A 13,313-nucleotide genomic window follows, 5' to 3' on the forward strand; every position below is an offset into this window, starting at 1 on the left:
AGCTGGAAAGCAACGACGTTTGGGGTGATGACGATCGAGGTTTGAGAGATGAGTGGCCTTCTGTTTATTTTACAATGGCTTTTGTTTGTTTCATATGGCTTTTAATGTAATTTTACGATTTCCACAGTTCCACTATATTAAACTTTTCAAGATATTCTGTAACTTGCGTTGTCATACTAAACATAAAACTTTGAACAAGTTTATTTTAATGTGATATATGATATATGTGAATTAGGTCAGTTGGTTATGTAATGTGTCTATCTTTACACACTTAAGTTTGAATTTCAGTTTTCAATAAATTAGTATAGTTAGAACATCAATTTTTCAAAACCAAAATATATATAACGTTTCGTTCAGATCCACCGTCCGAGAATAAATCATATATCTAGGCCAAGATCATTACGTTGGTCCATTAAATTTACATTTGAGAAGGAAATAAAAAGATTCAATGGTGCTTAGAAAGTGGAGTGGAGGAGTGGGCACGTATAAAGGAAATGACAGAAATAAAGCTGATAGAACTAATAAGGATTTGACGTATCAAACAATACAGGATTAGTGGAATCTAATAACTTAATCGTCTTTGGTATTTCAGGATAGGAGTCTAGGAGAGGTACGATTCCGTGCACCATATGATCTAACCATACTGCCACCTAGTGGTAGAGCTGTGTTTTGCAAACTTCTAAAGAAACAATTATTGGAGTTTTGAGCTCCTTTTAAGTCCCGGGAACTCAAGGAAACTTAAAGTCCTTATATTAATTTAGTCTTCTTTATTAATGATTAGATATTGGATCATTTGGAATAAGGATTGAGACTTAGATTACTCACTAATGGTGTGAATTAGTCTTGATGATTATATCATAATATTAACAATAACATTAATATTAATTAATATTAATTAATTAAGAATTAAAATTAATCTGATCAATTAGTTTTAATTTTGAATTAAGTTTTTAATTAAATTAATTAAAAATGTTTTGATTAATAGACACAACTTGTATAGTTTTAGATACATCCACAAGGTATTTGAAGAGGTATGAAAGAACCTATATAACTGGAGTCCTCAATTCCATCGTAAATCATCTTTTCTTCCTCCTTTTCTTCCGCACAAAATTCCTAGAGAGTAAACACACAAAGCAATTCACTAGAATTCTATAATCCAGTGCGGGTTGTAGAATTAGGTAGTTGTATCCTGGTGAGTAGATGTTGTAGAATCACAAGTACAAAAGTGAGACGGAAATACTGTTCGAAAGACATGCACTAGCCTCTACCTCTGATTCATTCAAGTTAGTATCATTTTAATTTCTGTATTTATTGTGTAATTTCATTCTTGCAAGTATTTTTTTAATAATAAAGTATAAGTATTTCAGTTTTGTATTTATATTATTTTTTGTTTCTAAATTGTTCTCCAACAACAATACGACATTATCCTGAATTTATAGTTAATTAGTTTTGAATCAGCAGGGCTTAGGTAAATTCAAGGATCAGACCATGAATTTCTAGGTTCAATGACGAAAAAACTGGAGATGCACTTGTTTGCATGCGCAAGCAAAGATATATGTACGATGGTTAAATCCTACATAATTGTTTCTACTTGGTTCTAGTGGTAGGGACATTATACATATCATTGTTGCATCCATGCGAGTTGAAATTGGACCTCCTCTAGCTAATGATTAGATTTAAATAGTAACTCTCTCCATTTGTTTTCTCTGTGAAAATACTTCCATGATTGATTGTTAGGAGAACACAAGATGTTTTACATTATAGAATAAGGTGAACATTTAGAGATCTTTGCAATATATGACATATCCTCCTCAATTGTTTGCTTAATTAGCCTCACAAATGATGAATCAAAGCTATTTTCTTGAAATATTAAAGGTAAAACTATTCATTGACAAAAGGTAAAACTAAATCAGATCATCAACTAGGCATAACAAAATCAAATTTCAACTAGGCTGGGGAAGCAGCTGGTTTGGCAAGAACAAGAGCACTGGCCTTGACTATAAAGTACCCGAAGGTGTGGCCTGCCACAGCGACTATGAAGATTCCGGCGTTGAATGACATGACAGCGAGCATGACCAAGTACCCCATGCCAATTCGAACAGCGTAAATGGACGCATGAGTGATCCCCGCCACAATCGGGTTCATGCTAGGTTTGACAACGGGCCAGGCAGACAAAGTTTCCATAGCAAAGGCTAGCACAAACACAAACAGTAAAGCCAATATGTACATGCCAGTGCTTTCGTTAGGCCAGCCTTTGAATAGGATTGTAGCCTCATTTCCCCAGTGGAAGTTCATCTGCATGTTCATCTTCATCATGTCCTCCATCCTTTCCTTGCTTGAGATTTGGGCATTGCAAGGTTTTCTTGTAGTTTTTGGTGTAATATAGCTACAAACAAGACATGCAAGTGTGGAAAACAATGTTGTTGGGACTTGGTTTGGAGGTGATTACAAGGGCCGAGGGACAAATGGCCGCTCTAGAGTTCTTCCGAAGATGGGTATAATTAAACACATTTGGAGTTGGTGCTAAGAAGCTAAGATGTTGTTATATGCTTTAAATTGATGAGAAGGTAAAGCCCAACTATGACAATAAGCTCTCTTTTGAAATTCACTAGTTACATCATTTATTCTGATCTGAAACTGTAGATCCATCGTATGTTATTCACTTCACAATTGATAGAAACTTAAGCCACAAAACCTATTTTTATTATATTTATGTTTCATTACTATCTTTATGGTCAGACCTTTTCATTCTACCTTTTCCTCCAAATGTCCCATGATAATCGAAACTGTCAACTTTTTAGTTCACTCTTTAAATATCAACTATGCTAAAATCAACCAAATTAATTTAACTATCCAATTGACGTTGTCGAATTTTCTATTTTTAAATGAATAACATTATTTATCCATTTATTGGATAATCATCATATGACTAATGATTTCTCATTTGATTAATTTTGGATAGAGTTGATGTGAAATTAAAAATAAACGATTTAAATCATCGTACAATAATAAAAAAATAAAAAAAAGAGCGGACTAACATTTCTGTTCACCAAATCATGAAGTGAATGTATAAAACTTTCGTTAAGTTATTTTATTAATACAGTTCTAATTCAGGAATATTACAAACATGCAGTTAGTGCCAATGCACTCAAGTGCACATACACAAACAAAAATGTAAAGGAAAATTTTATTTGAACTCATGTAACATCTTTCCACACTCAACTTACTCTCTTCACCCATATTGTTTTTTATTAAAGAATTAATTTTTTTTAAACCCAAATTTATTACTTAAACTACCATCTCAAACCTTATTCAAAAGGTTAAGTTATCTTTACACCCATTCCCTTTATAAAATAACATCTTGTTGACCCTAAAAACTACCAAGCTTACGTGGTGCGCAGGCCGAGTAATCTATAAGCTAACTACGTCCTTCGATGAATGTGGGGCGTGCCAACTCGTCGGCCGAGCTTAGCCGAGGAGTAAATTTGTTGATGTTGCGTTGGGTGCGCGGCTGACTTCTGCATCTCACGATTATGACCAAGGGAGGAACACGTCTCGGCCTCTTGGGTTCTCGAACTTGAAGACAAGGCTATTATTCTTACGAAATTCACGAATCGCCGTCGTTGGATTCGGTCACAGTGATGGTATTCGTCAGAGTAAACTCATGCCGAATCGACACCAAAGTGTAAGGGCACAAATACTCAAAACAGATATGAGTCTTAATAATGAACGTGGTTCGGCCGTTTGAATGCCGAACTCTGAATCCTACTTGAGAGTATCCAGTCATAAAATAACTCGGCGTGCAATGCGTCGAGCTCAGTAAACTGCAACACCTCACTTCGCCGAGAAGGCTAATGAGATGACCTCGATCAATAAGGATTCAGAAATCCTTCTTGACCGAGACTTGGATAGGTAACCAACCGTCCTCGCCGCAGTGCTGTTGATGCCAACGGAAGATGATGCAAGATCGGCTGATTCTACGGCGACAGAGCTATCTATGACGACTGAAGATATCACCGATTGCTTTCACAGTGCTGTTGATGCCAACGGAAGATGTGTCAGCGAAAGGAGAAAATAAAAAATCTCAAGTCGTTGAGAGAGTTTGCGCAGGGCAACTGTGTGTTGAATTGGAGGTCCTCGAATGATGCATGACCCCTTGTATTTATAGTAGCAGAACACTAGGATTGTCGATGTAAATAATGGGAATATTCTCTCAAGTATGCATGATCCCTTAACCTTAGAAACCGACCGAGACTTAAACTTCTCGAATTATCCCAAATGGATCCCGTGGCCTTGATGATTTCCTAAAAACCAACTGAGACAAAACCTCTCGAATTATCGCATATTTTCCTTATACTCTTGTGCTGATTACCCCACACATGCATGAATTGCATGAGATTGGCTCATTTCCCATGAAAGTACATGATTATTCCATCATCTTGATCAGCACCAAGCCACGTGCATGATAACATTTAATCATTATCACCAATCCTGAATTAGATAATAACAATTTCAAGAAATCCATTCTCATCTTGCTTGCATCTTATTACCTTTCTCCACGTATAGGTAATCTTTCAAATTAGACTCCACCTTGGTTACTAATTGATGCCACCATGTGCTAGGACTATCCTCACCCATGTTGAATGCTAAGAATCCCAAATTAAATCTAACTGTTATGCTTGCTTCAATACAGCTTGCGCCGCATTTATCTCGTACAAGAAAAGTGTCAAGATAATTCATTATTAAAAGATAATTCTTATGATTAAAAGTCATAATATTATCCCATAACAACAACAAAATTATCCTAACTTTTCCTACCCAACGGTGTGAAGCTATACTTACTCAACGACCTCGATTACTCGAGCCGATGGTGTAAATTTGGGTCCAAACATTGCCCCCCAGTTTCCTTGAGCTTCGGCTCGTAAGCCGAATGATTAAGGAAATTATACTTTTTGAACACTCGACAAATCCACCACACCCGAGCATTCATGAAACCGAAAGACATTGAAACCAACTCATTTACCACAAAGGGACAATTCATCGAACAACAAAAACCTTTTCAATACATGACTCGGCAAAAATTTAACAGACCTGCCGAGCTTGGTGAGAATCTTGGCAAATTAGGCCAAGGTTGACGATTTGGCCGAGTTTTGCATTTATGCTGAATTTATTGTGTGATTGCATGCATAAGGTTGCCATTCGGCCAAAAGCTTCTATTCAGGATACACACACACACACACACGCATGGCACCAGGCCATAATGATGTTGGCTTGAAAATATATATATTATGTAGACGGCAAGCCGAATGGCCATATACATGTATACATGAATGATCCCATACTCGACAATAATGCCTTGCCGAGTTCGGCATGTATGTTATATACAGTTTTGTAAAGCGAGCCGAAGCCGAGGCCGAGGAGAATATAGCCTATATATATATATATATATATAGCATTCGGCCAAACTTCTTTCATTCGGTAAAACTTTATTTATTTATTTAATTTTTTTTTCTTCGGCCACTTCGGCCGAAAGCAACTTTTTTTTTCTTCTTTTAGATACATATATTCGGCCTAAACTAATATATATAAGTCTGGATTGCTTCCTCGACCAACTAATATTTGGATTACCGCACTGTTATTGCTCCCCTTATTTTCTTATGCATCGGCTTAATTAGCCAGATGATTAAGAAAATAAATTTTTTTTTTTCTAAATGGAAATAAAAGTGGCCGAACCATAGTTAGGAGGAGGCCAACCATGCTTTATTCCAAGCCAAGATCTTGTAATAACAAAATTTTGAAATTGATTTCGTCCTAGGCCGAATGAAGAATTTTCTCCAAATATTTTTCACTTGGCGAAATATTTTTCATTTTCGGCCACCAAATATGTTAGACAAATATTATGCTCCCCATGCATAATTACGTTGTTAATTTCGGCTTCGAACTCAAATAACTTGGCCGAATGGAATTTCTCTATATCAGCTTTATCGCCGATAATCATATCGATTGGCATAGTTTTGGCGTCAATTTTTTGCTTAGAAACTTGAACGTTTTCTTCTAGGCCTACCACACTTTCAGTCTCAACTGAAAAAACAAGTGGCCTAGGTTTTTCTTCAGCCGTCTTGACAATCTTCTTAGGCCGAATTTTAATTGTGGCCGAAGTGAAAAATTGCCCCCCAGTCTTTTGAGCCAACCATTCTTCAAATGGAATTGATTTGAACCCAAAAGGCATTTTTTTATCGAGCCACTCATAATATCGAGCTCTATCTTCATTTAACCATTGATCTTGTCAGTTGTGATGAACCTTCACCTTTATCATTTGAGAGAAAGATTTTTTCCTTTCTTTATTTGCTTCAACGATCCGGTCAAGGTGTTTTTATTGCTCGACAACTTCCTTGAGTAGGCGCCAAATCTCATCCTGATCGTGGTCTTGATATATCATGTGAACTTCGTAGTTTTAGCACTGGGTCTCACTGGGCGTGCCAAAATGTTGACCCTAAAAACTACCAAGCCTACGTGGTGCGCAGGCCGAGTAATCTATAAGCTAACTACGTCCTTCGATGAATGCGGGGCGTGCCAACTCGTCGGCCGAGCTCGGCCGAGGAGTAAATTTGTTGATGTTGCGTTGGGTGCGCGGCTGACTTCTGCGTCTCGCTATTATGACCGAGGAAGGAACACGTCTCGGCCTCTTATGTTTTTGAACCTGAAGAAAAAGCTACTATTCTTACGAAGTTCACGAATCGCCGTCGTTGGATTTGGTCATAGTGATGGTATTCGTCAAAGTAAACTCACGCCGAATCGACACCAAAGTGTAAGGGCACAAATACTCAAAGCAGATATGAGTCTTAATAATGAACGTGGTTCGGCCGTCTGAATGCCGAACTCTGAATCCTACTTGAGAGTATCCAATCATAAAATAACTCGACGTGCAATGCGCCGAGCTCAGTAAGCTGTAACACCTCACTTCGCCAAGAAGGCTAATGAGATGACCTCGATCAATAAGGATTCAGAAATCCTTCTCGACCGAGACTTGGATAGGTAACCAACCATCATCGCCGCAGTGCTGTTGATGCCAACGGAAGATGATGCGAGATCGGCTGATTCTACGGCGACAAAGCTATCTATGCCGACTGAAGATATCACCGGTTGCTTTCACAGTGCTGTTGATGCCAACGGAAGATGTGTCAGCGAAAAGAGAAAATAAAAAATCTCATGTTGTTGAGAGAGTTTACGCAGGGCAGTTGTGTGTTGAATTGGAGGTCTTCGAATGATGCATAACCCCTTGTATTTATAGTAGCAGAACACTAGGATTGTCGATGTAAATAATGGGAATATTCTCTCAAGTATGCATGATCCCTTAACCTTAGAAACCGACCGAGACTTAAACTTCTCGAATTATCCCAAATGGATCCCGTGGCCTTGATGATTTCCTAGAAACCAACCGAGACTAAACCTCTCGAATTATCCCATATTTTCCTTATACTCTTGTGCTGATTACCCCACACATGCATGAATTGCATGAGATTGGCTCATTTCCCACGAAAGTACATGATTATTCCATCATCTTGATCAGCACCAAGCCACGTGCATGATAACATTTAATCATTATCACCAATCCTGAACTGGATAATAACAATTTCAAGAAATCCATTCCCATCCTGCTTGCATCTCATTACCTTTCTCCACGTATAGGTAATCTTTCAAATTAGACTCCACCTTGGTTACTAATTGATGCCACCACGTGCTAGGACTATCCTCACTCGTGTTGAATGCTAAGAATCCCAAATTAAATCTAACTGTTATGCTTGCTTCAATACAGCTTGCGCCGCATTTATCTCGTACAAGAAAAGTGTCAAGATAATTCATTATTAAAAGATAATTATTATGATTAAAAGTCATAATATTATCCCATAACAACAACAAAATTATCTTAACTTTTCCTACCCGACGGTGTGAAGCTAGACTTACTCAACGACCTCGATTACTCAAGCCGATGGTGTAAATTTGGGTCCAAACACATCTGGAATTGGATTTTTCATTTTTTTAAAAGAGGCATCCTTGCCCCACTCTCCTCTTCCCACTTGCATTTACATGACTACTCTTTTTTTTTTCTAGTACCAAACCCAGACATTTGCCTTTTTCCTTTCTACTAATGTGCATAAGCAACAAATCAAACAATTCATCCCCTTATATTTATCAACAAGCAAGGAAGTTTACAATCTAAGAACATTGGCAAGAAGTTTTTCCTTAGAATTTTCCAATTGCAATTGCAGAAAGTTTAACAAACCATTCGGGATTGATGAAAAAAATTGAAACCCAAATACTTATCTTCTAAACTTTAAAAAAAATTGAAATCAAACGAACAAAATATTCATAAATTGAGTCATACCTTAGTTGGAAGATTCAAAACTTCAAAATCACTATCCATCAATAAAAAAACTTGTTTTTCTCTACAAGACCTATTAAGGTTCGCTATCGATCAATAAAAAAACTTGTTTTTCTCTACAAGACCTATTAAGATTTTAACCAAAATGAACGTAGAATAAACAAGAAGTGATGGTAGGGTTTAATAGGTTTATTGATAAATTTGAGTTTTATTATTAATTTCATTTTGCACTTAATAGTAATTATGCAATAAAGACAATTAACAATTTAAATTTAAGTTGAGTGTAAAAAGAGATTACATGAGTTCAAATAAAATTTCTTAAATGTAAAACCCACCCCACAATCCATTATCCGCACCTCATGGGAGGAAGATCTGACGGTCTCTCAGTACCCGAACCGCCCGACTTCTTCCAAACCCCACTCCCAAACACCAAGAACCCAACCGCGTGCCCGCCAACCGTGGCAAGAAAAACGCCCCCATTGAACGACATGACGGCGAGCATCCCCAGATACGACACCCCTGAACGCACCGTGTAAAGACACGTCCGCAGAAGCCCCGCCGTGACTATATTAGTTCCGGTCTTGATTAGCCGGCTGTGAGAGAGCCACTCGACCAGCACGCCCAGAAGGAAGACAAACACCAATGAAATGGCGTATATGGCCGGGCGGTCGGGTCCTGGCCAACCCGTGAAGAGAACCTCCGCGCTGTGGCTCCAGAAGAATGACATATGCATCATCATCCTGTGGCGACGCATCGGCATGAACCCGCCACTATTACTGCCGTTAATCAGCGTCGCTGCTGGTGGGGATGGAATGTTATGATGTGAAGCAGTCATTTTAAAGCTACACTCGGGACCAGTGGATGAAGAGAAATACTTTAACTGCTAAGACAATCTAGCACTTGCAGTTTAGATTAAAGGGGTATTTGGTACTTGGCGAAATGGAAGCAAGGACTTAATGACCCAAGAAAGAGCTAACAGAACTGAGAAGTTCTCTTCCTCGACTTCTGGTAGGTCACGCTGGTTCTCTATTTCTCCACTTCTGGTAGGTCACACTTTTATAGGAAGTAAAGGGTATTGTTTTTTTATTTTATTTTGGTTCGTTTACAAGCAGTTCCGGGCACGAAAGCACCATACCAAATTTATATTATAGACTTCAAACTTTCAAAGCCTTCTAAAAGCTAGTTCCAACTTATTGGTTAAAAAAAAAAATTCTTATATGCTACGAGCATTGGATTGATTAAATTGATTTGGATTATTACTTTTATTGTGATTTTGTAAATTTAAGTCATTCCTGCCGCCGCACCACTTGCAGCACAGCAGCACCCATGGCCTCCTAGCCACGCCAATTCCAATCCCGTCCTCGCCGAGCCAAATTTTCAAGCCTCGAGGCTCCAGAAAATTAAGAAGGAAAAATGAAACTTTTTCTTACCTTGGTGCGGTGCGGAGAAGAAGAACAACAACAAGACACAATTATTTGCAAGGGCAAGAGAAGAAGAAAGCTAGGGAAGGGGAAACAAATTTCCTCTAGCTTCTCTTCCTTGTAGGGATAAAAATTAGTTCTCCAAATTTGTTTAATCCCCTTGCTTAAAGCAGAATTAAATAGATATTGGTGGCATTTGGTTTTCATTTCCTAGAAGAGTCTATCTCCAAGTCAAAGTAGGAGATCTACATCAAACTGGGGTGGCAGCTTGGGACTTCTACACCTACTGTCATTTTCCTTCATGCAGCCCAGCAAGTGTAGGGCCATTTGTGAACCCTAAAATAATCTCAAAAGCCTAGAAGACACGTTTTGCTCAAGAAATACAAGATTGACTTCATTAAATGGACATATTTCTCAATACTCTCATGCCCAGCTCAGCACCCTGAAGGTCCAAGCAGTTGAATACAACTGCTGCTCACTTGCCCATAGCAAGGAAAAGTCAAAGGCATTAAAGATAGATATTAATTACTAAATCTCTTCTTTAATACGTTCCCAATTGAATATTGACTCCATCCAAGTAAGTAATCCCTATTTCAATCAATTAGAGATACTTGCACCACTATGTCAATATATTAGTGAGGAACTAACTTAGGCATCAGAAATCAATTGGGCCCCCCAACCCCACCACGTGGGCGCGTGAGGCATATATTTTTTTCATCAAAAGTATTGATTATTTTGTAAGTACATTTTTATCAAGATTGAAGACGACGGAAATTCGTTACCACAGTCACAATGAAGCAAAACCGAATAAGACATCGAACACAAAGAAAGCAAACCCTTGTGATCTCGACTCATGCATTATCAAGAGACCTGTATTCAAATTCAATATTGGAGCGAGAGACAAATGACTGCTTCTAAGATATTTGGTGAGCAAGTTATTTTCATACATGTGTGATGAGTATAGTATGATTTGTTTCCAAGCAATTTCATGGCACGAAAGCTGCTACACCATAACTAATATTAAAGGTTTTAAACTTTCTAAGCCTTTTAAAAAGCTACAATTATAGAATACAAACATATTTGCTTATTTCACGATTTGGCACCAAATCCTTCAGTCACGTGCACGATTTGGCACCAAATCCTTCAGTCACGTGCACGATTTGGCACCACCAATTAGATCCGGCAGTTTCTGACATGACACGAAAATAACGGATTTTGGATCAACATGATAACTTATCAGGTCATTATCGGGTTCTTAATGGGTATACATGCGGGTAACACGTGGGTAACCCGTTAAGAAAAAAATTATTTTGATAATTTTAAAGTCTAATTACTAAAAGATTAATTATAAAATACAATAGCCATATTAATATATACAATATATTCTATATTAAATATATAGTTTTGTATTATTATTCTATATAAGTTAAAAAAAAGTTTTTGTCATTATTTATTTTTATTATGAGAGTTCCTTATTACCATTATTAGGATAAATTTTACTTAACATGTTGTTGTCCAAAATTAAAATAAACTAATATAGTATTTGTATAAGCAAGAACTAAGAAGACATACTGTTGACCCTAAAAACTACCAAGCCTACGTGGCGTGCAGACCGAGTAACTAATGAGCTAACTACGTCCTTCGGTTGTGTGCGGGGCATGCCAACTCGTCGGCCGAGCTCTTCATAAGAGTAAAATTTGTTGATGTCGCGTTGGGTGCGCTGCTGACTTCTTGATCTTGCGACTGCAGCCGAGGAAGGAACACGTCTCGGCCTTCGAGTTTTAGAGCCTGAAGACAAGGCAACTAGTTCTGCGAAGTTCAAAAATCGTCGGCGTCGAATTCGGTCACAGTGATCGTAAGAGTATAAGCATGCCGAATCAACACTAGAGTATAGAGACACAAATACTCAAAACAAATGTACGTCTTGATTGTGAAAGTGGTTCGGCCGTCAGAATGCTGAGCTTTAAAACTTACTTGTGAATAACCAATCATCAATAACTCGGCGTTCAATGTGCCGAGCCTAGTAATTCGTAACACCTCACCTCGCCGAGAAGGCTAATGGGATGACCTCTGCCAATAAGGACTCGAAAAACCTTCTCGATCGAGACTTGGATAGATAACCAGTCAGCCTCGACGCAGTGTTGTTTATCCAAACTGAAGGTGCACTGCGGTCGGCTGATTTACGGCAACAGTGTTGTTTATCCAAACTGAAGATGTTCACCGGTTGCCTTCACAGTGCTGTTTATCCAAACTGAAGATATGTCGGCGAAAGAAGAAAATAAAAATCTCAAGATTATTGAGAGGTTTCGCAAAAGCGAGGGTTTGCGCAGGGCAATTTGTGTGTTGAATTGAAGGGGGGTTGAATGGTATCTTCCTCCCTTTATTTATAATAGCTAAGCTGCTTCCGATCGAATAACAACCATTCTCGGATCATGACTTGTTTCCTCGATCCCCCCTTATCTCGGCTAGTCTTACTCCTACTAGGACTTTGAATTCAACCTGTTATCAAGTCGGATTCAATCCCAAACTCCAACATCCTTATCTTATCGAAACTCCTTCTCATATTAGGATTCAACTACATATGGATTCCTAATAGGACACGGTCGGCCTTGGCTATGTGGCCCATAAATCGAATGATCCCCAATGACTCCTAAGTACAGCCTCTGGGCCGAGAACAATTTAGTGCTCGACCCAAACCAATATTTTGGGCCCAAACATTGCCCCCTCGCTTCTGAGGTCGTCGACCTACACTCGTTGGTTCAAGCCTCGACCTTGAAGAAGTGAAACCGACCTAAAAACAATCATTGAATCCTATGGACAAATACCACCATGCGCATTTATGAGACATGATCCCACAATCTCGATTTTCCCAACTGTCCTGCCACATGTCGGTCCCCTGGTTAACCTAGCAGCCCTTAATCATGACCCTTGAAAACATGCGATCGCCGAAACGTCTCTCTTGCACTAAACCCGCCCGCATCACGCAATTGTGCGTCCTCAAACCGCGAAAGCCTCAATCTTTTTGCCTGGATTCTCTGAATATCTACCATGATTAGCAACTTTCCCGCTCGATTGTATCCTTAATTTTGAAAATCAAACATTTAGCATTCTTTCCCAAATGCCTATAAATACCCAAATCCTTTCCATTCATACCTTACGTCTTCCAAAACCCTTGAAACTTTCATGCCACCTTGCTTTCAAAACTTTCAAAAACCAGAAAACCCTAAGCTTTCATCTCAGAAATCTTTAAGCTTTCATCAATGGCCCCCTTCATCTCAGAATTCTCCAACGAGTACAATAAGTGCAAGGACTTTATCGATCGAAACGCCATTAAGACTCTGCTTTTTAAGAGTGACCTAAACAATACTCACCAAATAATGGGCTCACTCTTTAAGGACACAATGCCATCATCCATCACCAACCTATTCAAAAAGCACTGCCTGACACATTTGCTGCAAGGATTTGATTGGTCAAAGTGGTGACAGACAGAGCCTCAAGGAGCCTGGCCT

At 38.6% G+C, this 13,313-nt stretch overlaps 2 protein-coding genes across 2 annotated transcripts; both read right to left on the minus strand.

Moving 5' to 3' along the window:
- Nucleotides 1-1,947: 1,947 nt before the first annotated feature.
- Nucleotides 1,948-2,325, minus strand: LOC103450587 (copper transporter 1-like). The gene has a single exon (XM_008389953.3). It carries the CDS (start codon nt 2,323-2,325, stop codon nt 1,948-1,950), a length of 378 nt encoding a protein of 125 aa, XP_008388175.1.
- A 6,307-nt stretch (nt 2,326-8,632) lies between these two features.
- On the minus strand, nt 8,633-9,454 carry LOC103450504 (copper transporter 6). The gene has a single exon (XM_008389869.4). The coding sequence runs from the start codon at nt 9,216-9,218 to the stop codon at nt 8,730-8,732; it is 489 nt and encodes a 162-aa protein (XP_008388091.3). The 5' UTR covers nt 9,219-9,454; the 3' UTR covers nt 8,633-8,729.
- Between the last annotated feature and the right edge of the window lie 3,859 nt (nt 9,455-13,313).

This window comes from Malus domestica, chromosome 12, assembly GCF_042453785.1.
Source record: "Malus domestica chromosome 12, GDT2T_hap1".
Lineage (NCBI taxonomy): Eukaryota > Viridiplantae > Streptophyta > Magnoliopsida > Rosales > Rosaceae > Malus > Malus domestica.